Source organism: Mya arenaria, chromosome 14 (genome assembly GCF_026914265.1).
Source record: "Mya arenaria isolate MELC-2E11 chromosome 14, ASM2691426v1".
NCBI classification, from domain to species: Eukaryota; Metazoa; Mollusca; class Bivalvia; order Myida; family Myidae; genus Mya; species Mya arenaria.
Window position 1 is genome coordinate 56,427,343 of NC_069135.1, and position 23,137 is coordinate 56,450,479.

A 23,137-nucleotide genomic window follows, 5' to 3' on the forward strand; every position below is an offset into this window, starting at 1 on the left:
GTAAAATTGGCAAATGGCTAAACATCACATGACTCTTCTGCTAATGCACGGAAGTAAAATTAATGTAAACGAACTGTAAGATTATGGATATATTGTCAATTTGAGTTTTGTTTAAACCAGGAGTTCATCATGGCAGAGGAAGACAATGAGTCTGGTGATTACACGCGGTTTGGTATCCCGGACACACCCAGGTCCACTGTGACAACAGTCATTGGAAAGGTTTTTTTATTTATTTATAAATTATGTCTTGACTAAAATGATTAATTTCAAGTCACTAAAGATGAAAAAACACTATGAATTAGGCCCTATGCCAGACATCTGATTTTCACTGTCTAGCAAAAGGCCCACTTTCAAAAAGGCCCCAAGTACCAGAGAATTGCGGACCATTGACAGTACGGACCAGACATAACGGACCATATTTTGGGACATTACGAATCCAAATCGCAAAAACATTACGTACCATATTTTGGGACATTACAGACCATCTAGAGAAACATAACAGACCATAAAAATGTAAACAGTGGCTTCAGAGTCTTTGTCGATCTTTTGGAGCGAATCTTAGGGGAACATAATGATTGTCAAATAAGTTCCCCTATCACTCATTGTGGCTACAAAAAGGTGAAGAACAAGAAAGGCCCAATTCTAATAACTGTTCCTCACAGTGTTGTTTTCATAAATACTCAATTGTATATCATGAAGATGAAACTAATTCGAAATATAAATAGACCTTTATGTAAAACCTCTTTTCCCTTACAGGAAAATAACCGTAAAAAATGCAACCAGTTCTTGAACATTATGACTATTAGTATTATCATATCTAAGTTAAACCCACTCCAACACAATTTATAGGCCTCTTTTATGTTAAGGCCTTTTTGGACCGGACATTTTGGTACTGTACCTACGTCTCCTCACCCTTTAGAATCTGCATTAATTTGCAGCTTCAGAAATTGTAGCTTTTCAAAAGCCTGAAAATTGGATGATAATTATGGTCCTAGTATTTTGTATACACATATTTTACCTCTTTTAGGATCAGGTTTATGATAGTTGTATCTTGCCTTGCTGACTTTAAATATAATATCTTATATCATCAATCAATGGTGAAGTCAGCAAAAATTGACATCACATAAAACAGTTGTCGCCCCCTAAAAATATATGCCAATTTTATAATTTTTCTTCGAAAATTGTATTGAAGCGAGGTTTATTCAATAATTAAGGCTGTAATAAATTAATTATTATTGTCTGAATTGCTTGCTTACAAAATAGTTTTAAGGGCGAAGATTTTGTATTACCGGGTATTTAATAAATACACAAGTCAATATAATGAAATGACATGGTAAGCATTTGCAACTTGCTTGGCTGTTTTCTCTGTACTTAAAAAGACTTTGTCTCTTACATAACATGTACATAGCATTTTTGTGACCAATGCTCTAAACTCATATATATATAAAAAAAATTACGCCTAACTTACACCCTGGGCCAGTATTCATAAAACATTTTAAATCATTTCCTTACTGAAGTCATTTTCTCACTTGTGATATGATATGATCGCCTAATATCTAATATACTTCATTTTCATTGCTTTTATACATAATACAAAAATTTATGTGAAAAACATTTACATGTATACAATTCTTGTTTTTGGACTATGAAAATTAAATAACTTAAGATGTTTTATAGATACCATCCCTGGTATGTTTTCAGTGTATAATATGAATCATGCATAAGTATCTAAATGCATTATTCATAGTAAGCGAAACAAATTTTTGTTTCAGACAAGAACGTGGGCAGGCTTACAGTGGAAAGAGAAACTGTTTTTGGTCTTCAGTCTGGTCAATATTCTCGCCGCCATCGGCCTTACAACATATAGACTGGTAGATGTTGCAAGGACAGACACCAACAACAAAGACTTCACTTTCACCATCCTTATCATTGTCAATGCAGGTGCCTTACATAAATTCAGATTACAGAAACCTTTTCTAAAGTACCTGAAGTATCCTAGCAATACATAAAAGATAATTGTTTGTTTCAGTGTAAGATCGAAATATATTTCACTGAGTGAGCACCGAAAGATATATTTCATGAGTGGCGTAGCGATGAGTGAAATATTCACTTTTGGTGTCCACTTGGTAATATATATTACGATCAATGCGACAAACAATTTTACTTTTTATATTATGCTTAAAATTAGAGTTAAAAAGTCATTTAATTACACTTTCTAGAAAAATGCACCAATTTGTATGCGCATGTCGTTTTTCGAAATGACATCATCGAAATTGTGTCCCAGCCCTGTGCGCGCCGACTTTTTTGATTTGGAACTGAGAGCGAGCTAAATTTTTAAAACAGTGAAAAATATCAATATTCTAAAACAAGGCCATATTGACAAAATGAACTTAGAATGGGACACTTGATTTCAGTTTTTGGTGTCCCTTCGAGATCTCTTGGATATATAGTTGGTAACAACCACTTAACCTTTTCTTATAAGCCAATAAATAATGTGAAGATTGGGGCTTGTTGGACAAAACAGTCTAATTTTGATAACTGGATTCAAGTTAGCTCATTGAGCATATTAGATTTCCATTACATTTTCTTTTCAACAGTTTTTTAAATAGCTCTACTGGCCATGGCATGGTGTCTGTCGTCGGTGTGTCCATAAACAACTGCTTGTGAACGCGATACAATCTTCAGCTTTGATTTCAATCAAAGCTTTACAGTAGTTAGATATCCATAAGAGCTTGATTCCTTTTTTAAACCAGCCAGATCTGCTGAGGAATGACTCGATTATTGCCCTTGAAATGCCGCAGCCCTAGCAAATTTATACTCTAAGGGAGACAACTTATACAGGGAGTTGTGTATATATATATAGTAATTGTAATGGTTCTCTCCCTTTGCCCTTTGTTAAGGAATGACGTCACCATTACGTCATATGTACATGTGTACTTCCGTTGTGTGGAAAATTCTCAATATAAAAAAAAATGTTCTTATGATTGATAGACATGTTTTCACATGCTCAATACACTTTAAATCAAAACTATCATTATTCCTGAAACTTTTATACCTTAAGTATCTATTCTTGCTTGATTTATCATTTAGAGTAGAGATTAAAGCATAAACCGCTGCCCTTTAGTTGAATGGTCATTTTGGAAGATCTGTCATGGCGGACGGTGCAATTTTTAGAGTTTGTTTTTCAAGTGGAGTGATTTTTCTTAGGAATAACTTGACCCCCCTTTTTTATTGGCTTAAAAGGTAATTTAAAGCTTGTACTTTAAGAATATATGTGGTTATCATAGCCTGCATTCGCTCGAAATGCCTTTAAATGTTGTCTGAAAATTATAATTTTACATTGAATTACATAGGGAATAACAATGGTGGTGTGTAACCTTAAACATATGGCTCACTGATTGCTTCCCTTTGAATGTGGGTTCAGTATATTGCCTATTACTAGTATGTGCATGCTTTGGATAAAAAAAATATACTAAAACAGTCATGCCAGTGGAGTATAGGCCATCGTGGACCTCTTGTTTTATCTTTGTTTATAATTGCAGTGTTTGTGGGTTTCTACACATTCCATGGGGTTCTTCGGGAGAGGAAATATGAACTCTATGTGCAAGCCCTAGCTATACTGTTGATCCTGGTGTACTGCATTGTGGAATATGTCGTCAACACGGAAAACAGGAATACCGTCAAGCTGGTCAGATCATTATTACATTTACTTGTATTGTCAGGGATTTGATTCGCGAGAGAAAAAATGTGCAACCAGACCGGGACTCGAACCCTGTACTCCTTGCTGACCGGGAGAGTGCTCGTCCAACTGAGCTACCTGGCCACTACTCCTATATAGGTAGCGGTACTGTGGCAATAAGATCCATTGCTGCTATATTTTGTGCTGAAGGAAATTCTGAATGTTTAGCACAAAAAATATTTATTTTTGCATATAATACTAAGCATGCCCAAAGTGCCATGAAAAATGTAAATGTTCTCGGATAAAAAGTTTCCAGTTTTCCTAAAAGCTACAAATAAATGTCATTTTACGCCACATGTTAAATATAACTTTTGATGCTCTCCCAGTGAAATATATTGCGATCTTGAACTTAAACAAACAATAATCCTCCTATTAATTATTGATATTGTGTTACAGGTAAGGTTAATAATTGCGTGTGTGGCTGCACCTCCCAATATTGTGCTGGCCTTACTTGTTGCTCGAGACTTCGGAGAACTGGAATTCAGGATAGCAGGGGCTTCTGAAAACCTACAGAGTAAGCCATATTTTTTTTCTTTTTTGACACAATAAGTTGTAAGTATTATCTTATGGTGATGTTTATATCATGGGCATCATTGTGCAAAAACTTCTGGTCATAACTCTTAAATCTTGTAAGATATTCAATTGGAGCTTGGCACACATGTGGCCAGGGACAATACACCATTTAAGATATTCAAATGAAACTTGGTACATATGTGGCCAGAGACAATACACCATTTAAGATATTCAAATGAAACTTGGTACACATGTGGTCAGAGACAATACACCATTTAAGATATTCAAATGAAACTTGGTACACATGTGGTCAGAGACAATACACCATTTAAGATATTCAAATGAAACTTGGTACACATGTGGTCAGAGACAATACACCATTTAAGATATTCCGATGAAACTTGGTACACATGTGGCCAGTGACAATACACCATTTAAGATATTCCGATGGAACTTGGTGCCCATGTGGCCAGAGACAATACACCATTTAAGATATTCATATGAAACTTGGTACACATGTGGCCAGAGACAATACACCATTTAAGATATTCATATGAAACTTGGTGCACATGTGGTCAGAGACAATACACCATTTAAGATATTCCGATGAAACTTGGTACACATGTGGCCAGAGACAATACACCATTTAAGATATTCATATGAAACTTGGTGCACATGTGGCCAGAGACAAGACACCATTTAAGATATTCATATGAAACTTGGTACTAATGTGGCCAGAGACAATACACCATTTAAGATATTCCGATGAAACTTGGTACACATGTGGCCAGAGACAATACACCATTTAAGATATTCATATGAAACTTGGTGCACATGTGGCCAGGGACAATACACCATTTAAGATATTCATATGAAACTTGGTACACATGTGGCCAGAGACAATACACCATTTAAGATATTCATATGAAACTTGGTACACATGTGGCCAGAGACAATACACCATTTAAGATATTCATATGAAACTTGGTACACATGTGGCCAGAGACAATACACCATTTAAGATATTCATATGAAACTTGGTGCACATGTGGCCAGAGACAAGACACCATTTAAGATATTCATATGAAACTTGGTGCATGTGTTACCAGAGACAAGACACCATTTAAGATATTCATATGAAACTTGGTGTACATGTGTTACCAGAGACATTACACCATTTAAGATATTCATAGGAAACTTGGTGCACATGTGTTACCAGAGACAATACACCATTTAAGATATTCATTTGAAACTTGGTGCACATGTGTTACCAGAGACAATACACCATTTAAGATATTCATATGAAACTTGGTGCACGTGTTACCAGAGACATTACACCATTTAAGATATTCATATGAAACTTGGTGCATGTGTTACCAGAGACAATACACCATTTAAGATATTCATATGAAACTTGGTGCACATGTGGCCAGAGACAATACACCATTTAAGATATTCATATGAAACTTGGTGCACATGTGGCCAGAGACAATACACCATTTAAGATATTCATATGAAACTTGGTGCATGTGTTACCAGGGACAATACACCATTTAAGATATTCATATGAAACTTGGTGCACATGTGGCCAGAGACAATGCACCATTTAAGATATTCATATGAAACTTGGTGCATGTGTTACCAGAGACAATACACCATTTAAGATATTCATATGAAACTTGGTGCACATGTGTTACCAGAGACAATACACCATTTAAGATATTCATATGAAACTTGGTGCACATGTGTTACCAGAGACAATACACCATTTAAGATATTCATATGAAACTTGGTGCATGTGTTACCAGAGACAATACACCATTTAAGATATTCATATGAAACTTGGTGCATGTGTTACCAGAGACAATACACCATTTAAGATATTCATATGAAACTTGGTGCACATGTGTTACCAGAGACAATACACCATTTAAGATATTCATATGAAACTTGGTGCACATGTGGCCAGAGACAATACACCATTTAAGATATTCATATGAAACTTGGTGCATGTGTTACCAGAGACAATACACCACTTAAGATATTCATATGAAACTTGGTGCACATGTGTTACCAGAGACAATACACCATTTAAGATATTCATATGAAACTTGGTGCACATGTGTTACCAGAGACAATACACCATTTAAGATATTCATATGAAACTTGGTGCACATGTGTTACCAGAGACAATACACCATTTAAGTATTCATATGTAACTTGGTGCATGTGTTACGAGAGACAATACACCATTTAAGATATTCATATGAAACTTGGTGCACATGTGTTACCAGAGACAATACACCATTTAAGATATTCATATGAAACTTGGTGCACATGTGTTACCAGAGACAATACACCATTTAAGATATTCATATGAAACTTGGTGCATGTGTTACCAGAGACAATACACCATTTAAGATATTCATATGAAACTTGGTGCATGTGTTACCAGAGACAATACACCATTTAAGATATTCATATGAAACTTTGTGCATGTGTTACCAGAGACAATACACCATTTAAGATATTCATATGAAACTTGGTACATATTTGGCCAGAGACAATACACCATTTAAGATATTCAGATGAAACTTGGTGCACATGTGTTACCAGAGACAATACACCATTTAAGATATTCATATGAAACTTGGTGCACATGTGGCCAGAGACAATACACCATTTAAGATATTCATATGAAACTTGGTGCATGTGTTACCAGAGACAATACACCATTTAAGATATTCATATGAAACTTGGTGCACATGTGTTACCAGAGACAATACACCATTTAAGATATTCATATGAAACTTGGTGCACATGTGTTACCAGAGACAATACACCATTTAAGATATTCATATGTAACTTGGTGCATGTGTAACGAGAGACAATACACCATTTAAGATATTCATATGAAACTTGGTGCACATGTGTTACCAGAGACAATACACCATTTAAGATATTCATATGAAACTTGGTACATATTTGGCCAGAGACAATACACCATTTAAGATATTCAGATGAAACTTGGTGCACATGTGTTACCAGAGACAATACACCATTTAAGATATTCATATGAAACTTGGTGCACATGTGGCCAGAGACAATACACCATTTAAGATATTCATATGAAACTTGGTGCATGTGTTACCAGAGACAATACACCATTTAAGATATTCATATGAAACTTGGTGCAAATGTGTTACCAGAGACAATACACCATTTAAGATATTCATATGAAACTTGGTGCACATGTGTTACCAGAGACAATACACCATTTAAGATATTCATATGTAACTTGGTGCATGTGTTACGAGAGACAATACACCATTAAAGATATTCATATGAAACTTGGTGCACATGTGTTACCAGAGACAATACACCATTTAAGATATTCATATGAAACTTGGTGCACATGTGTTACCAGAGACAATACACCATTTAAGTATTCATATGTAACTTGGTGCATGTGTTACGAGAGACAATACACCATTTAAGATATTCATATGAAACTTGGTGCACATGTGTTACAAGAGACAATACACCATTTAAGATATTCATATGAAACTTGGTGCACATGTGTTACCAGAGACAATACACCATTTAAGATATTCATATGAAACTTGGTGCATGTGTTACCAGAGACAATACACCATTTAAGATATTCATATGAAACTTTGTGCATGTGTTACCAGAGACAATACACCATTTAAGGTATTCATATGAAACTTGGTACATATTTGGCCAGAGACAATACACCATTTAAGATATTCAGATGAAACTTGGTGCACATGTGTTACCAGAGACAATACACCATTTAAGATATTCATATGAAACTTGGTGCACATGTGGCCAGAGACAATACACCATTTAAGATATTCATATGAAACTTGGTGCATGTGTTACCAGAGACAATACACCATTTAAGATATTCATATGAAACTTGGTGCACATGTGTTACCAGAGACAATACACCATTTAAGATATTCATATGTAACTTGGTGCATGTGTTACGAGAGACATTACACCATTTAAGATATTCATATGAAACTTGGTGCACATGTGTTACCAGAGACAATACACCATTTAAGATATTCATATGAAACTTGGTACATATTTGGCCAGAGACAATACACCATTTAAGATATTCAGATGAAACTTGGTGCACATGTGTTACCAGAGACAATACACCATTTAAGATATTCATATGAAACTTGGTGCACATGTGGCCAGAGACAATACACCATTTAAGATATTCATATGAAACTTGGTGCATGTGTTACCAGAGACAATACACCATTTAAGATATTCATATGAAACTTGGTGCACATGTGTTACCAGAGACAATACACCATTTAAGATATTCATATGAAACTTGGTGCACATGTGTTACCAGAGACAATACACCATTTAAGATATTCATATGTAACTTGGTGCATGTGTTACGAGAGACAATACACCATTTAAGATATTCATATGAAACTTGGTGCACATGTGTTACCAGAGACAATACACCATTTAAGATATTCATATGAAACTTGGTGCACATGTGTTACCAGAGACAATACACCATTTAAGATATTCATATGAAACTTGGTGCATGTGTTACCAGAGACAATACACCATTTAAGATATTCATATGAAACTTGGTGCATGTGTTACCAGAGACAATACACCATTTAAGATATTCATATGAAACTTGGTACATATTTGGCCAGAGACAATACACCATTTAAGATATTCAGATGAAACTTGGTGCACATGTGTTACCAGAGAGAATACACCATTTAAGATATTCATATGAAACTTGGTACATATTTGGCCAGAGACAATACACCATTTAAGATATTCGTATGAAACTTGGTGCATGTGTTACCAGAGACAATACACCATTTAAGATATTCATATGAAACTTGGTGCGCATGTGGCCAGAGACAATACACCATTTAAGATATTCATATGAAACTTGGTGCATGTGTTACGAGAGACAATACACCATTTAAGATATTCATATGAAACTTGGTGCATGTGTTACGAGAGACAATACACCACTCAAGATACTCAATTAAAACTTGGTACATATGTTCCCAGAGACAATATGCTGTTTTACAACAAGGCTGATAAATCTGGCTTTAACAATTGTTGAATTACCGGGTATGCACTTTTGACCAAAAGAATAGACGAGGCTTTGTATTTGCTCAGCGGCACTCTTTTTTTTCAAAGCAGATATAAATGATACTTCTATGCCAGGTGTCTTTGGTGACTCTCATAAAGTATACTCTTATTCACTCACAGTACCGTAATATTTAGACGACATACAGTAAAATCTTAATGATTAAGAATGGGCAGAGTGAGTAAGAATACCTCCTCATTAGCAATAATGCAGGAAGGCTGTATTTGATTGGTGGTAGTGTCTGGACCTTTAAATAACTGCGAAAGTTGAAAATCTTAAGCCTAGGACTTAATGATTGCCTATCTGCAATTTCATTGGCTGAAAATATAGATTGTATTCTAATCTTGAATAAAGAATGAAGAAAGCTTAAAGGTGCACTCTTACTCCCAAATAAGATTTACCACAAGTAATACTATTATTTTAATATTCCAAAAAGGATGAATAAATGTCGAAAACAATGGTTCTTATGAAGGATATCGAGTTTAATTTGAAAGAAATATGCATAAAACATGGTATTTCTACCTTATGAGACTTTATTATATCACAGTAAATCTTTTACAATTCACCAATCATTTAATATTTTTGCGTTTTCTGTTATTAAATACACGGTTACAAACTTGTTATCAGTAACTTATATTTTCTGTAAATGCATTATTAAGTAAGTATTTGAAGGTTTGTCAATCAAAATTGATATTGGTTATACATGTGTATGTATTGATTTTGAATAAGAGTGTCACTTTAAACAAATTATTTTTCTTCCTTACAATTTAATTTTATCTTAAGAACAATATGACATCCATTGTATTACAATTAAATGTTCCAAATACAATGTACTTAAGTTGACAAGGGTCAATGTTCAATTCATATTGTGTATGTATTGGTACTTTATATTGACTTGACAATATGTCCAATAATCAAATTTTGTACATTTTCAGCAAAGAGAGCTCTTTCAAATGAAAGGCCACAGCTAGGCATAGTAAAAATACAGCTCCCCCCTGCTATTTTGGCCTAAATGTAGCTGGAGCAAGGCTTACCATAGTCTTACTTTCTCTGTCTATTGCATTTAACATTTTAATTTATTTTTAGCTCACCTGTCACTTTGTGACAAGGTGAGCTTTTGTGATCGCCTTTTGTCCGGCGTGCATCGTGCGTCGTCCGTCAACAATTTACTTAAAAGACATCTCCTCCTTAACCGCTGGGCCAATATTAATAAAACTTCATAGGGATGTTCCTTGGGTGGTCTTCTATCAAAGTTGTTCAAAGAATTCAATTCCATGCAGAACTCTGGTTGCCATGGCAACCAAAAGGAAAAACTTTAAAAATCTTCTTCTCCCAAACCACAAGGCTTAGGCCGTTGATATATGGTAGGTAGGATCACCAAATGGTCCTCTACCAAGATTGTTCAAATTATGGCCCTTGGGTCAAAATTGGCCCTGCCCCGGGGGGTCATGGGTTTTCTCTATATGTTTATAGTGAAAACTTCAAAAATCTTCTCCTCTGAACTTACTTGGACTAGAGCTTAGATAGTTGGCATGATTCATCGTCTAGTGGACCTCTACAAAGATTGTTCAAATTATGGCCCTGGGGTCAAAATTGGCCCCGTCCCTGGGTGGTCATGGGTTTTCTCTATATGTTTATAGTAAAAAAAATCAAAAATCTCCTCTGAACTTACGTTGCTTAGAGCTTAGATATTTGGCATGATTCATCGTCTAGTGGACCTCTACAAAGATTGTTCAAATTATGGCCTTGGGGTCAAAATTGGCCCCGCCCCTTGGGGTCATGGGTATACTTGATATGTTTATAGTTAAAACTTCAAAAATCTTCTCCTCTTAACTTACTTGGACTAGAGCTTAGATTTTTGGCATGATTCATCGTCTAGTGGACCTCTACAAAGATTGTTCAAATTATGGCCCTGGGGTCAAAATTGGCCCCGCCCCTGGGTGGTCATGGGTTTTCTCTATATGTTTATAGTAAAAAAAATCAAAAATCTCCTCTGAACTTACGTTGCTTAGAGCTTAGATATTTGGCATGATTCATCGTCTAGTGGACCTCTACAAAGATTGTTCAAATTATGGCCTTGGGGTCAAAATTGGCCCCGCCCCGGGGGGTTAGGGTATTCTCTATATGTTTATAGTGAAAACTTCAAAAATCTTCTCCTTTGAACTTACTTGGACTAGAGCTTAGATATTTGGCATGATTCATCGTCAAGTGGACCTCTACAAAGATTGTTCAAATTATGGCCTTGGGGTCAAAATTGGCCCCGCCCCGGGGGGTTAGGGTATTCTCTATATGTTTATAGTAAAAACTTCAAAAATCTTCTACTCTGAACTTACTTGGAGTAGAGCTTAGATATTTGGCATGATTCATCGTCTAGTGGACCTCTACAAAGATTGTTCAAATTATGGCCTTGGGGTCAAAATTGACAGGTGAGCGATTCAGGGCCATTTGGCCCTCTTGTTGTTTATTTCTAGGATGAGTTGAAATTTCGCAAATTGAGTCATTTGTTGCATTTTTTCAATCAGTTTGGCCCTCAATCAGACAGATCCCCTTCCAAAATTGGTGGCAAAAATAACTGTTAATCGTGACAATTATATAATTTAATTACACGACAGCTTATTAAGCGTTCCATTTTTTTGCAGAAATCTACAAGGATGCTGCAATTTTCTCCTGTTGGTTAAAGTTTGATTTGCAAGTTACAGTAAGTAAAAAAATGATTTCAATGATATATTTATGGTTTGAAAACCCCTAAATATGAAGTAACAGTGTGTGTATCCCACGTGATAAATTGCATCATAAATGCTATGTTTGAAGGCAAATTTTGCTTCAAATGAAGACTTCAAACAAAGATAACATCACTATTTCTCCACCATTATAAATGAAATATAGCACAGTCTACACCACTTACGGAGCCCCGCCTTCAGTCTTTAACCAGGGTTTGATTGAGGCTTAAGTTTCTTAAAACACTGGTGTAGAAAAAGAAAGGTTATCTTTGATTTAAAGCTGCACTCTCACAGATTGGAGGTTTTGACATTTTTTTTATTTTTGTCTTGGAACGAGCCAATTTTTGCAAAATCCATGGAAACCAGTTATATAAGACTGCTGACAAAAAATTAGATTGCAGATTTTTATATTCAAGTTCAAAAAATGATGTTTTATGCATTTTTCCTAAACCGTTAGTAACGGTTTAAGCAATAAAACATTAATTTTCGAGCGTAAATATGAAAATCTACGATCTGATTTTTTGTCAGCAATCTTACATCATTGGTTTGCAGATATTTACGCAAAATTTTGCTCTTTCCAAGACAAAATATTAAAAAGTTGTAAAAATGGTATATCCGTGAGAGTGCAGCTTTAAGACTTCATGTAAACGAATGGCAAAATTGATATTCAGTATTTTTTTCAATCAAATATTTGATTTCCAAAATGAATATTCTAGAGGTTGTAGAAACTTTAATCAGTACTGGTATGTTTTATCATCACGGTGATTTGAGCAATATTGCACAGCTTTATCGGCAGGCAAGAGACCAGTGTGAAGGCCGATTATTTAAATCCTTAATGACTGTTATTATAAGTACCTGATGATGTGTCTCTAATTGACATACCGATGATGCATGTACATTTTATTGTAAACTGTTAATGATATTCAAATGAAACTAGGTACACTTGTTACCCATGACAATAAAAATGACCAATATCTCTGCCTTGAATAATTGTTGACTTGCGCTGCTATTTGACTGGGAACAAACTATAGACAGGCTTTGGTAATTACGAATTAACGCTCTTGTTATCAGCAATTAATCATATGAAATCCATGATGATATTTCAAGTGACACTCTTATTTGAAATCAATACAAACACGTGTCTGACAAACATAAATTTTGAGTATTAAATCTTAAACTACTTTAATACTAAATAATGCATTTATGGAAAATATCAATTACTGGTTACAAGATTGTAACCATGTTTCCAATAGCCGAAAGCGCACAACTATTAAATGACTGGTGAGAGCTTAAAGATTTACAGTGATCAACTATTGTCTCATAAGGTAAAAATAACGTGTTTCCTATAACTTTTTTTTCAAATTCAACACAGTTTCCATCATAAGAACCACTGTTTTCGATATTAATTTATCCTTTTTGGTAAAATAAAACAATTGTTGTAATTGTGGTTCATCTTATTTTATTATATATGTTTGTCATCGGCAGATTAGCCTGGTGATATTGGCATTACAAGACGGTACTAGCATTGGCATGCTACAAAAAGTCACACTGGGTGTCGGCATACCGTTTACGTTGTTCTGGGGCATATTTGGATGGTTCATGGTAAAAGCTTTGATATTTATAATTTATGTTCAATGCTTTGTCTCCAGACCTTTGTGAAAATTTATTTTCCATTTCTTTTTTATTATGCAAGGATTATTTTGTACAGCAAAAATTGATTGTGAAATAACGTCATAATAAGCGCTTGCAGTGAGCTCAAAATACATGTGTAGCTGTCACATTCGTGGTTCTGTGTATGTGTCCACATGCGTAAGTGTGTCAATATGTCTGCCAGACTGACTGAACCTTGTCTGGGCAGTTAGATCTAGGTCTGTACCTCAAAGGTCAATGTCACACTTTAGAGGTCAAAAGTTGATATGAGTACTGCTGATAGGTCTGGGCAACCTCTTAACCAAGCATTACTAGATTTCCTTAACACTTATCACAGTTGTATTCTGAGCTTGCATGATAGGATTTTGAAAAAAACTTGCCATGAATGTTCAGCATGATGAGGCAGCATGTTGCAGTTTCAAGGATATTTCAGCTCTAAACATCTATTAAAACATTTTTATTAAAATTGTTATTTTGAAACATGATAACTGCATGCACTCTGTATGGAACTGTTTTTTGAATGTTGTAAGCGCTCTTTAAGCATGCTCAACATGTCGCCGTCATTTGATGTCTAGTTTAAAGAAACCAGCTTTGAAAAATATGACATATTATTTATAAAAGAATTTTTTTTTCCATTCCATCCATTAAACTCAAACGCACTAAGGCACTTTCAAATTGGACCAAACCCTCTTAAGAAGTTTATCTCTCCTAGATCCCAGTCCTCTGCAGTTAAATTTTGTATTTCTATGTTTTAGCTGCGGTTGGAGCTGAAGTGGGCAGTACCAATCTTTGTTGTATTGGGTCTCGGAAAACCAGCGTACTATATTTTCAAGTTTATCACAGTAAGTAATGTTTTACCTGTAGATTCAAATATTCATAGGGATTTAAGATATGTCTATATGTTTTTATCTTAAAATGGCATGAAAGATCGAGTACCAAGTTTTGAGAAGTTGTTCGTAAGATGTTGTAGCTTTGCTGTCATTGACATTCAAAAACTTTCCATTTACCAGTAACATTATTTTAATTTCCCAGTATTATTTGCCATCTGGTAGCTTTTTGACTCGTGTTGTAATTGTTTGGTGTTGATGCTTGTATGTTTAAACATGATCTTGGTTATATTTTATGCTATGGGGCCTGTATTGTAGCATTATCTATCTTTTGTTCGGTGTTTGTTTGGGTTTGACCCGTGTGTCTCTAAACATGATCTTGGTTACATTTTATGCTATGGGGCTTGTAGGGTAGCATTATGTATCTTTTTTTCAGTGTTTGTTTGGGTTCAACCCGTGTGTCTCTAAACATGATCTTGGTTACATTTTATGCTATGGGACTTGTAGGGTAGCATTATATGTCTCTTCTTTGGTGTTTGTCTAGCCTCAATCCTTGTGACTTTAAACACGATATTGGTAAGATTTTAGGCAATGGGTCCCAATTTAAAAAAAAAAAACATATTCAGGGCCTTATTACAGGAGCTACTTGTAAGCTTACTATTTTTGTTTTGGTGTAATTTGTGTTATGTAAACATTCATAAGAGGTCTTGGACTTTTAAACATTCTTTTATGATTGTTATGATAACCTGATTTTTATTCAGTAAAATCAAGATAAAATAAGAAAATTGCATAATAAAATAAGCTACTTAAGCTTGTTACACTTAAGAACTTTTGAGGTATGGGGGTCTAGGCTTGTCCTTGTAGTTTTCATTGTTTTATTCAACATTAAACTTTAAATTCAACTTGGTAGAAATTTTTACAATGGCAATATGCTTATTTAGGGGAAGTCCCATTACATTTGCTGGCATGTTTGGCAAGAAATATACCCTGTTCAACTTCGCTTGAATATTTGTCAAGAAGTACACCTTGTTTAACTTGGTTCGAATATTTGCCAAGAATTATACCTTATTCAACTTTCCTTGAATGTTTGTTAAGAAATAAACCCTGTTCAACTTGACTTGAATATTTGTCAAGAATTATACCAAATTCAACTTTGCTTGAATGTTTGTCAAGAAATAAACCCTGTTCAACTTGACTTGAATATTTGTCAAGAAATATACCCTGTTCAACTTGGCTTGAATATTTGGCAAGAAATATACCTTGCTCAACTTGGCTTGAATATTTGTCAAGAAATATACCTTGCTCAACTATGCTTGAATATTTGTCAAGAAATATACCCTGTTCAACTTGGCTTGAATATTTGTCAAGAAGTATACCTTAGTGCTCTAGTTGGCTTGAATATTTGTCAATAATATACCTTGTTCAACTTGGCTTGAATATTTGTCAAGAAATATATCTTGTTCAACTTGACTTGAATATTTGTCAAGAAATATATTTTGGTCAACTTGACTTGATTTTTTGTCAAGAAATATACCTTGGTCAACTTGGCTTGAATATTTGGCAAGAAATATACCTTGTTCAACTTGACTTGAATATTTGGCAAGAAATAAACCTTGGTCAACTTGGCTTGAATATTTGTAAAGAAGTATACATTGGTCAATTCGGCTTGAATCTTTGTCAAGAAATATACCTTGTTCAACTTGACTTAATTATTTGTAAAGCAATATACCCTGTTCAACTTGGCTTGAATATTTGTCAAGAAATATACCTTGTTCAACTTGGCTTGAATATTTGGTAAGAAATATACCTTGTTCAACTTGGCTTGAATATTTGTAAAGAAATATACCTTGTTCAACTTGGCTTGAATATTTGTAAAGAAATATACCTTGTTCAACTTGGCTTGAATATTTGGCAAGAAATATCTTTTTCAACTTGGCTTGACTATTTGGCAAGAAATATCTTTTTCAACTTGGCTTGAATATTTGGCAAGAAATATCTTTTTCAACTTGGCTTGAATATTTGGCAAGAAATATCTTTTTCAACTTGGCTTGAATATTTGTCAATTAATATACCTTGTTCAGCTGAGACTTGGTAAGTGTAGTAATGTTTCTGCTGACCAGTTTTGTTCAAAATCCAGAAAAAATATTATTAATATTTTACATGCAACATGCACTCCCTTCTTACCTAGGCAATCCAAGTATCAATTCCCGGCCTGGGCGCTTGTGAGTTTGGTTTAGCGTTCACCAAGCCGGACAAGTGGCTTTCCTTGGGGAACTCAAGACCACACTCTCACGTAACATCGTGTCAACCAGAGTGATTGATATAATGTTGTAATAACTTGTTTCACAGTCGTTTTAAAACAAATAAGTTTAAACTAACTTACATGCTAAATAATAAATTTCAGGAGTATGACAACATTAAAGAATCATCAGATTCAGCGTCAGTACTGACCTACTGTGTTCTCGTTTGTGGTAGGTTTATATATTGTTATTGCTTATGATTTTTATGAAAATACATGTAAAACAAGCATTAATTTTAAGTGATGAACCTTTAAATTCTTACTAAATAATGTATTTATGGAAAATATTAATGACTGATAACAAGATTGTCACTGACTATTTAATAGATGAAAACCTACAGATATTAAATGATTGGTGAGTGTTAAAAGATTTAGTGTGATCTACTATAGTCTCATAAGGTAGAAATACTGTGTTTTCTGCACCTTTCTTTCAAAATAAACTCTGTATTCTTCATAAGAACTATTGTTTCTGGCATTTATTCATCCATTATGGTATATAAGAATAATTGTCTCAATTGTGGTAAATCGTTTTTGGGAGTAAGAGTGCACCCCCCTTTTTTTTGATTGCTTTTTAGGTGCCATAGCAAGTCTTGTTTGGGTGTTCTTGATGGTTGAGCTGTACATCGTTGTCAGAAACTTTGGACAAGGTTTGAAAGAAAGAGGTAGGTATATTGTGGTTAAGCTATTTCCATGGAAGTGAAAATTTAAATTTAACTATGATGACTTAACAATGTTGATAACTTTCGAAATTTTTGCAACTAACAGCCCATTATCTTTATTTCACCTTAAGGCAATACGCAATGTATTAAGCTATTTCTAAATTTTTGTGACTGAATGTTTCAGAAAAACAGGTCAGAAAATCTGCCTAATTTATAGGACTGTTTTACAACGTTGTGGGTGATAAATGAGTTCTTACATGAGTTGCCATTTAAATACGTAAGGTTGGGAAAAGATATAAAGCAAGATTATGGCAAGCCTTACAATCTTTCATCTATGTGTTTCATTAAATGTTGTATCAAATGGCAGCTAAGGTTCTTTGGATCTCAAGAAAGGTGACCGGGTGACCTGGTTATATGTTTAATTTTAAGAAAGGTGGCCTGGAAACATGGTTATTTGTTTAATTTTAAGAAAGGTGGCCTGGTAACCTGGTTATATGTTTAATTTTAAGAAAGGTAACCTGGTTATATGTTTAATTTTAAGAAAGGTGACCTGGTAACATGGTTATATGTTTAATTTCAAGAAAGGTGACCTGGTAACCTGGTTATATGTTTAATTTCAAGAAAGGTGGCCTGGTAACCTGGTTATATGATTAATTTCAAGAAAGGTGACCTGGTAACCAGGTTATATGTTTAATTTCAAGAAAGGTGATCTGGTAACCTGGTTATATGTTTAATTTAATTTCAAGAAAGGTGGCCTCGTAAGCTGGTTATATGTTTAATTTCAAGAAAGGTGACCTGGTAACCTGGTTATATGTTTAATTTTAAGAAAGGTGACCTGGTAACCTGGTTATATGTTTAATTTAATTTCAAGAAAGGTGATCTGGTAACCTGGTTATATGTTTAATTTAATTTCAAGAAAGGTGGCCTCGTAAGCTGGTTATATGTTTAATTTCAAGAAAGGTGACCTGGTAACCAGGTTATATGTTTAATTTCAAGAAAGGTGACCTGGTAACCAGGTTATATGTTTAATTTCAAGAAAGGTGGCCTCGTAACCTGGTTATATGTTTAATTTCAAGAAAGGTGACCTGGTAACCAGGTTATATGTTTAATTTCAAGAAAGGTGACCTGGTAACCTGGTTAAATGTTTAATTTCAAGAAAGGTGACCTGGTAACCTGGTTAAATGTTTAATTTAAGAAAGGTGACCTGGTAACCTGGTTAAATGTTTAATTTTAAGAAAGGTGACCTGGTAACCTGGTTAAATGTTTAATTTCAAGAAAGGTGACCTGGTGACCTGGTTAAATATTTAATTTTAAGAAAGGTGACCTGGTAACCTGGTTAAATGTTTAATTTCAAGAAAGGTGACCTGGTAACCTGGTTATATGTTTAATTTCAAGAAAGGTGACCTGGTGACCTGGTTATATGTTTAATTTCAAGAAAGGTGACCTGGTGACCTGGTTAAATATTTAATTTTAAGGAAGGTGACCTGGTAACCTGGTTATATGTTTAATTTTAAGAAAGGTGACCTGGTAACCTGGTTATATGTTTAATTTCAAGAAAGGTGACCTGGTAATATGTTAAATTGCAGGAAAGGTGACCCTGTTATATGTTTTTTTTGCAGGAAAGGTGACCCTGTTATGTTTTTTTGCAGGAAAGGTGACCCTGTTATGTTTTTTTGCAGGAAAGGTGACTCTACAGGGATTCTCTATCACAAGAATTCTCGGAGTTCCCAACTAAAACTTACCAGGGGAGCAAAGAAAAATTGACAAGAGTGATTTAGCATCAAAGATACATGTGTTGACTTGACACAATCATGTAATGCTGAAACAGGATTAGCTTTGCTAATGTAGATCAAAACTACGCAGTATTAACTGCGACAACGGGCGGTATCTTTGAAAAAGACTATGTTTATTGCTTTTTGTATCAAACATTGTATGCAGCTTTTCGTATGGTCTTTCATTAAACTATTTACACTCCTACTGCCTTTCCTAAGATGAACTCATATCATTTCAATTGCATTCATATTCAATGAATGCAATATCTTAGGAAAATTCTTGTGATTGGTCAATCATCATTATATCTGGGTAAAATGTATGTGACATTGATGAAACATTACTTAGTGACCTCATTTGCTGGTGCGGCTGTTCAAATAGCCAAAGCTTGACTACATGTAAGTCAATCATCTCGGAAGCATTATTTTTAGCATTGTAGTTCAATAATCCTAGATAATTTTGGCAAATAATGAGTGTAAATGTAAACATTATTATTCCTTTAAAGGGACAAGACGACAGATAATACCATTGCAAGAATAAAAGATAATTGTCAAAAACTTACATAAAGTTGATATTGTTGTGTACAACGCACTGAATTTTACTAACTGCAGTTTTTTGCGCTTTTTTCCAATTCAAAATTTACTAGTGTTGTCTACCAAGTAAATCCCAGTAAGTCTAAAATTAGTGTCAGTATATTTATCTGTACTCATAAACAGATATGATTTTAAACTGGGAAACCATTATGCGCTATTTTTAAACAGTGAAACTTATATTTTTAGATGAGACAGCAACATGATTGTTGTGTTTATTCCTTGAATCATGTAAGATGATCTATTTTTGGCCTTCTACCCAGCACTAGCAAGCATTAACAATTCAAGGCTTGTTTTGAGGAAATATGGTATTTGCTGACTTTTGGAACACCTGGTGTCTAGTCCCTTTAATATTTATGAATGGCGGCTCATCTGTGTAGTGCACGGATTATCATAAAGCCCTTTGGACCTCACTGTTCATGCACAGATGTAATGATTTCATACCATACAGCGATGATTCAAAATACTAAAAAATGTTAATCCTAAGTTTAAAGCTGCACTCTCTCAGATTCACCATTTTGACAACTTTTTTTTTTTTTTTGTCTTGAATTGAGCCAAAATTTGAAAATGTCTGAAAACTGGTGATATGAGACTGCGGATGACAAAATATCAGATCACAGTTTTTCATGTATATTTACGTTCGAAAATTGATGTTTTGTGGCTAAAAGCGTTACTATCACTTTCAGAAAAATGATTTTTTCAGCAAAATTCCAAACAATTTAGGCTTGTTCTATTGTGAGTTGTCTTATATGACTGCATTGAAAGCAATGATTCCAAATCTGCTGATTCTGAAACAAAAAAAGTTGTCAAATCAGTCAATCTGTGAGAGTGCAGCTTTAAACATACTAACAAGTAATATGGCATTTATGTACATCATATAACTTTGCCTATATCTCCATGAAATATTTATCAAGAGGTTGACAGTGACATTTTTGTGTAATTTTTGAGATGTTAAATTACTATGTGATATAAACTCTGTGATTTAACTTGATATTTTAATTTGTATATATTGTTTCTTTTAAACCAGTCTAAAAAACCATGCTTAATAGTTTAAGCCCCAGGCCCCAATTTCCTGAAACTTATTAAGTCTCTTATGACAGGATTAAGCTAATCTCACTATTTTTGTTTTTCTTTAATTTGTGTTATATTTACTTCTTTAAATAATAATAATCATTATTGATATTTACAATAACCGATTTTTCATTTATCAAAATCAAATTAAAGTATTTATTTTGGCTTGAAATAAGCTTCTTAAACTTGTTAACTTAAACATGTTTTGAGAAATTGGGGCCAGTCGACTCGGATTCCAGTGAACAGCTCTTGTTTTACTGACCTTTCCAAGGCGGTAATGCCCTCATTTAACTGTCAAGCAATTTTAATGATAGTGTTTGTGATGTTTGTATTCATGTATGTGGTTTTAATATGTTCAGACATGTGAACCTCTGGCAATGGCAGAGAGGTAGATTTGGGTCTCCAAGTCTGTAGATTGCGGTTCAAAAGCGGTAGATTTTTAAATCCCTTTTTTTGTTAAAAACAAAGATGGATACATTGTAAACAAAAACTTGATGGTTGTAACTATTTTCAAATTTACGGATTATTTTTTTCAAAAGCAGTAGTTTTCGTCGGGAGAGCGGTAGGGGGTCTCAAAAGTGGTAGATTTTACCTTTTACCGGTAGAGTTCACATGTATGAATATGTTTGTATATGTTTATATTTCTAGTTCATTGTTATTTGGGCCCTTACCTCGTGCCCCTAAACAGGGTTTATTCTTGAATGTCTGACTACCAGGCTTGTCCCTGCAGTTTTCATTGTATTATTGTTTTAGTATATTTTAGTAATTGTATTTAATGCTGACAGTGCAAGGACCTTGAAGATTTAACCATTGTAATATATAAAGTGTGTTTGTCATTTTATCGAGCGATTGGGCGATATTTTTAAATTTTGATGGCTGCATTGGTGATCCCATATAATTTCAATAAAATGTAATTTTGTTAGTATTTGTTAGGGTATTGTCTAAATTTACAACTTTGATACAGTTATTGCAGTTAGATTTTTATTCTTGACAATTATATGACAAATTTTGCAATCTACAGAAAAAATAAAATTGTTTATAATATGGACCGCGTCGCGCGATTTTAGGCCTTCGAACATTATTATTACAAATGAAATAATCATTGATAAAAAATGCCAAAAATAATTATTTTTTCTAAGTAAATCAATTTCTTGCAGACTTCTTTCTTTTGCATTAATAGTCCGTGTTTAAAACGGCCAAATGTTTTAAAAATACAAAACTGATTCATTATTTTTATCTTAATTTATGTTCCTTAAAGATTCTGTGATAAGAAATTAATTAAATTGTAAGCTAGATGTCATATTTATACGTTAATTTTGCACGTCATTCCAATAATAGGCTTTCGCAACGACGTCATGTGAATGACGTCACATTTAGTATTCAAAATGCGGAATACATGGTCTCACTTGTAAACATGTATCTTACGCAATTTAAGTGATATCATCATGAATTTTTCAAAATTTATTTCTGAAATATCATTTCATTCAAATACCTTAAAACCTTGTAATACCAAATGTATGTCCGTAGGTCCAAAATTGCGTGCCGCAGCGCATATTAATTTCACAAATTATTTGTTTGAAGCATGGAAAACATATATGGATTTCTTTATCTGATATCCAGGTCGTTGTTGACATACATATGTCTTTCTCCATAACTTAAATGTGCTCTCTTTCAGATTGTCAGTTCTGACTAATTATTTGTTTTTGTCACAAAATCAGCTGATTTTGGCATCAATGCTTTAAATCTGGGACCAATAATACAATGTAATCTTACTCCCAGTTTCAATTAAGTCATATAAGACAACTCACATTGGAACTGATTTTAAGTAATGTTCTGGAAAAAAAATCAATTTTCTTAAAGCATTAAAAACACTTTTAGCCATAAAACATCTATTTTCAACCATAGATATATAAGAATTGCAATTTAACCTTGAGTCGGCCTTCTAATATTGCTGGATTCCAGACATTTACTCAAATATTTGCTCATTCCAAGACAAAAAAATAAAAAAAGTTGTCAAAACAGTCAATCTGTGAGAGTGCAGCTTTCAAATATTGCAAATGATACTAAAATAATATGAAGTCACCAGACATCAAACATTCACATAGCTGTATATCTGATACCTTAAA

The 23,137-nt window shown here is 34.0% G+C and overlaps 1 protein-coding gene across 1 annotated transcript; it reads left to right on the forward strand.

Moving 5' to 3' along the window:
• Window positions 1-22: 22 nt before the first annotated feature.
• Window positions 23-22,455, forward strand: LOC128217348 (uncharacterized). Its single transcript, XM_052924451.1, has 10 exons — window positions 23-219; window positions 1,773-1,941; window positions 3,543-3,688; window positions 4,136-4,253; window positions 12,065-12,123; window positions 13,631-13,747; window positions 14,551-14,637; window positions 17,027-17,093; window positions 17,497-17,583; window positions 19,260-22,455. Exons 1-10 carry the CDS (start codon window positions 130-132, stop codon window positions 19,313-19,315), a joined length of 996 nt encoding a protein of 331 aa, XP_052780411.1. The 5' UTR covers window positions 23-129; the 3' UTR covers window positions 19,316-22,455.
• The last annotated feature ends 682 nt before the right edge of the window (window positions 22,456-23,137 follow it).

What these genes read in the sequence shown, in the direction of transcription:
- LOC128217348 (XM_052924451.1), top strand. Translation starts at nt 130, where the DNA reads ATGGCAGAGGAAGACAATGAGTCTGGTGATTACACGCGGTTTGGTATC. An exon ending in GGCTTCTGAAAACCTACAGA is followed by an intron (nt 4,254 to 12,064) that starts GTAAGCCATATT and finishes ATTTTTTTGCAG; the next exon opens with AAATCTACAAGGATGCTGCA. An exon ending in GCATATTTGGATGGTTCATG is followed by an intron (nt 13,748 to 14,550) that starts GTAAAAGCTTTG and finishes TCTATGTTTTAG; the next exon opens with CTGCGGTTGGAGCTGAAGTG.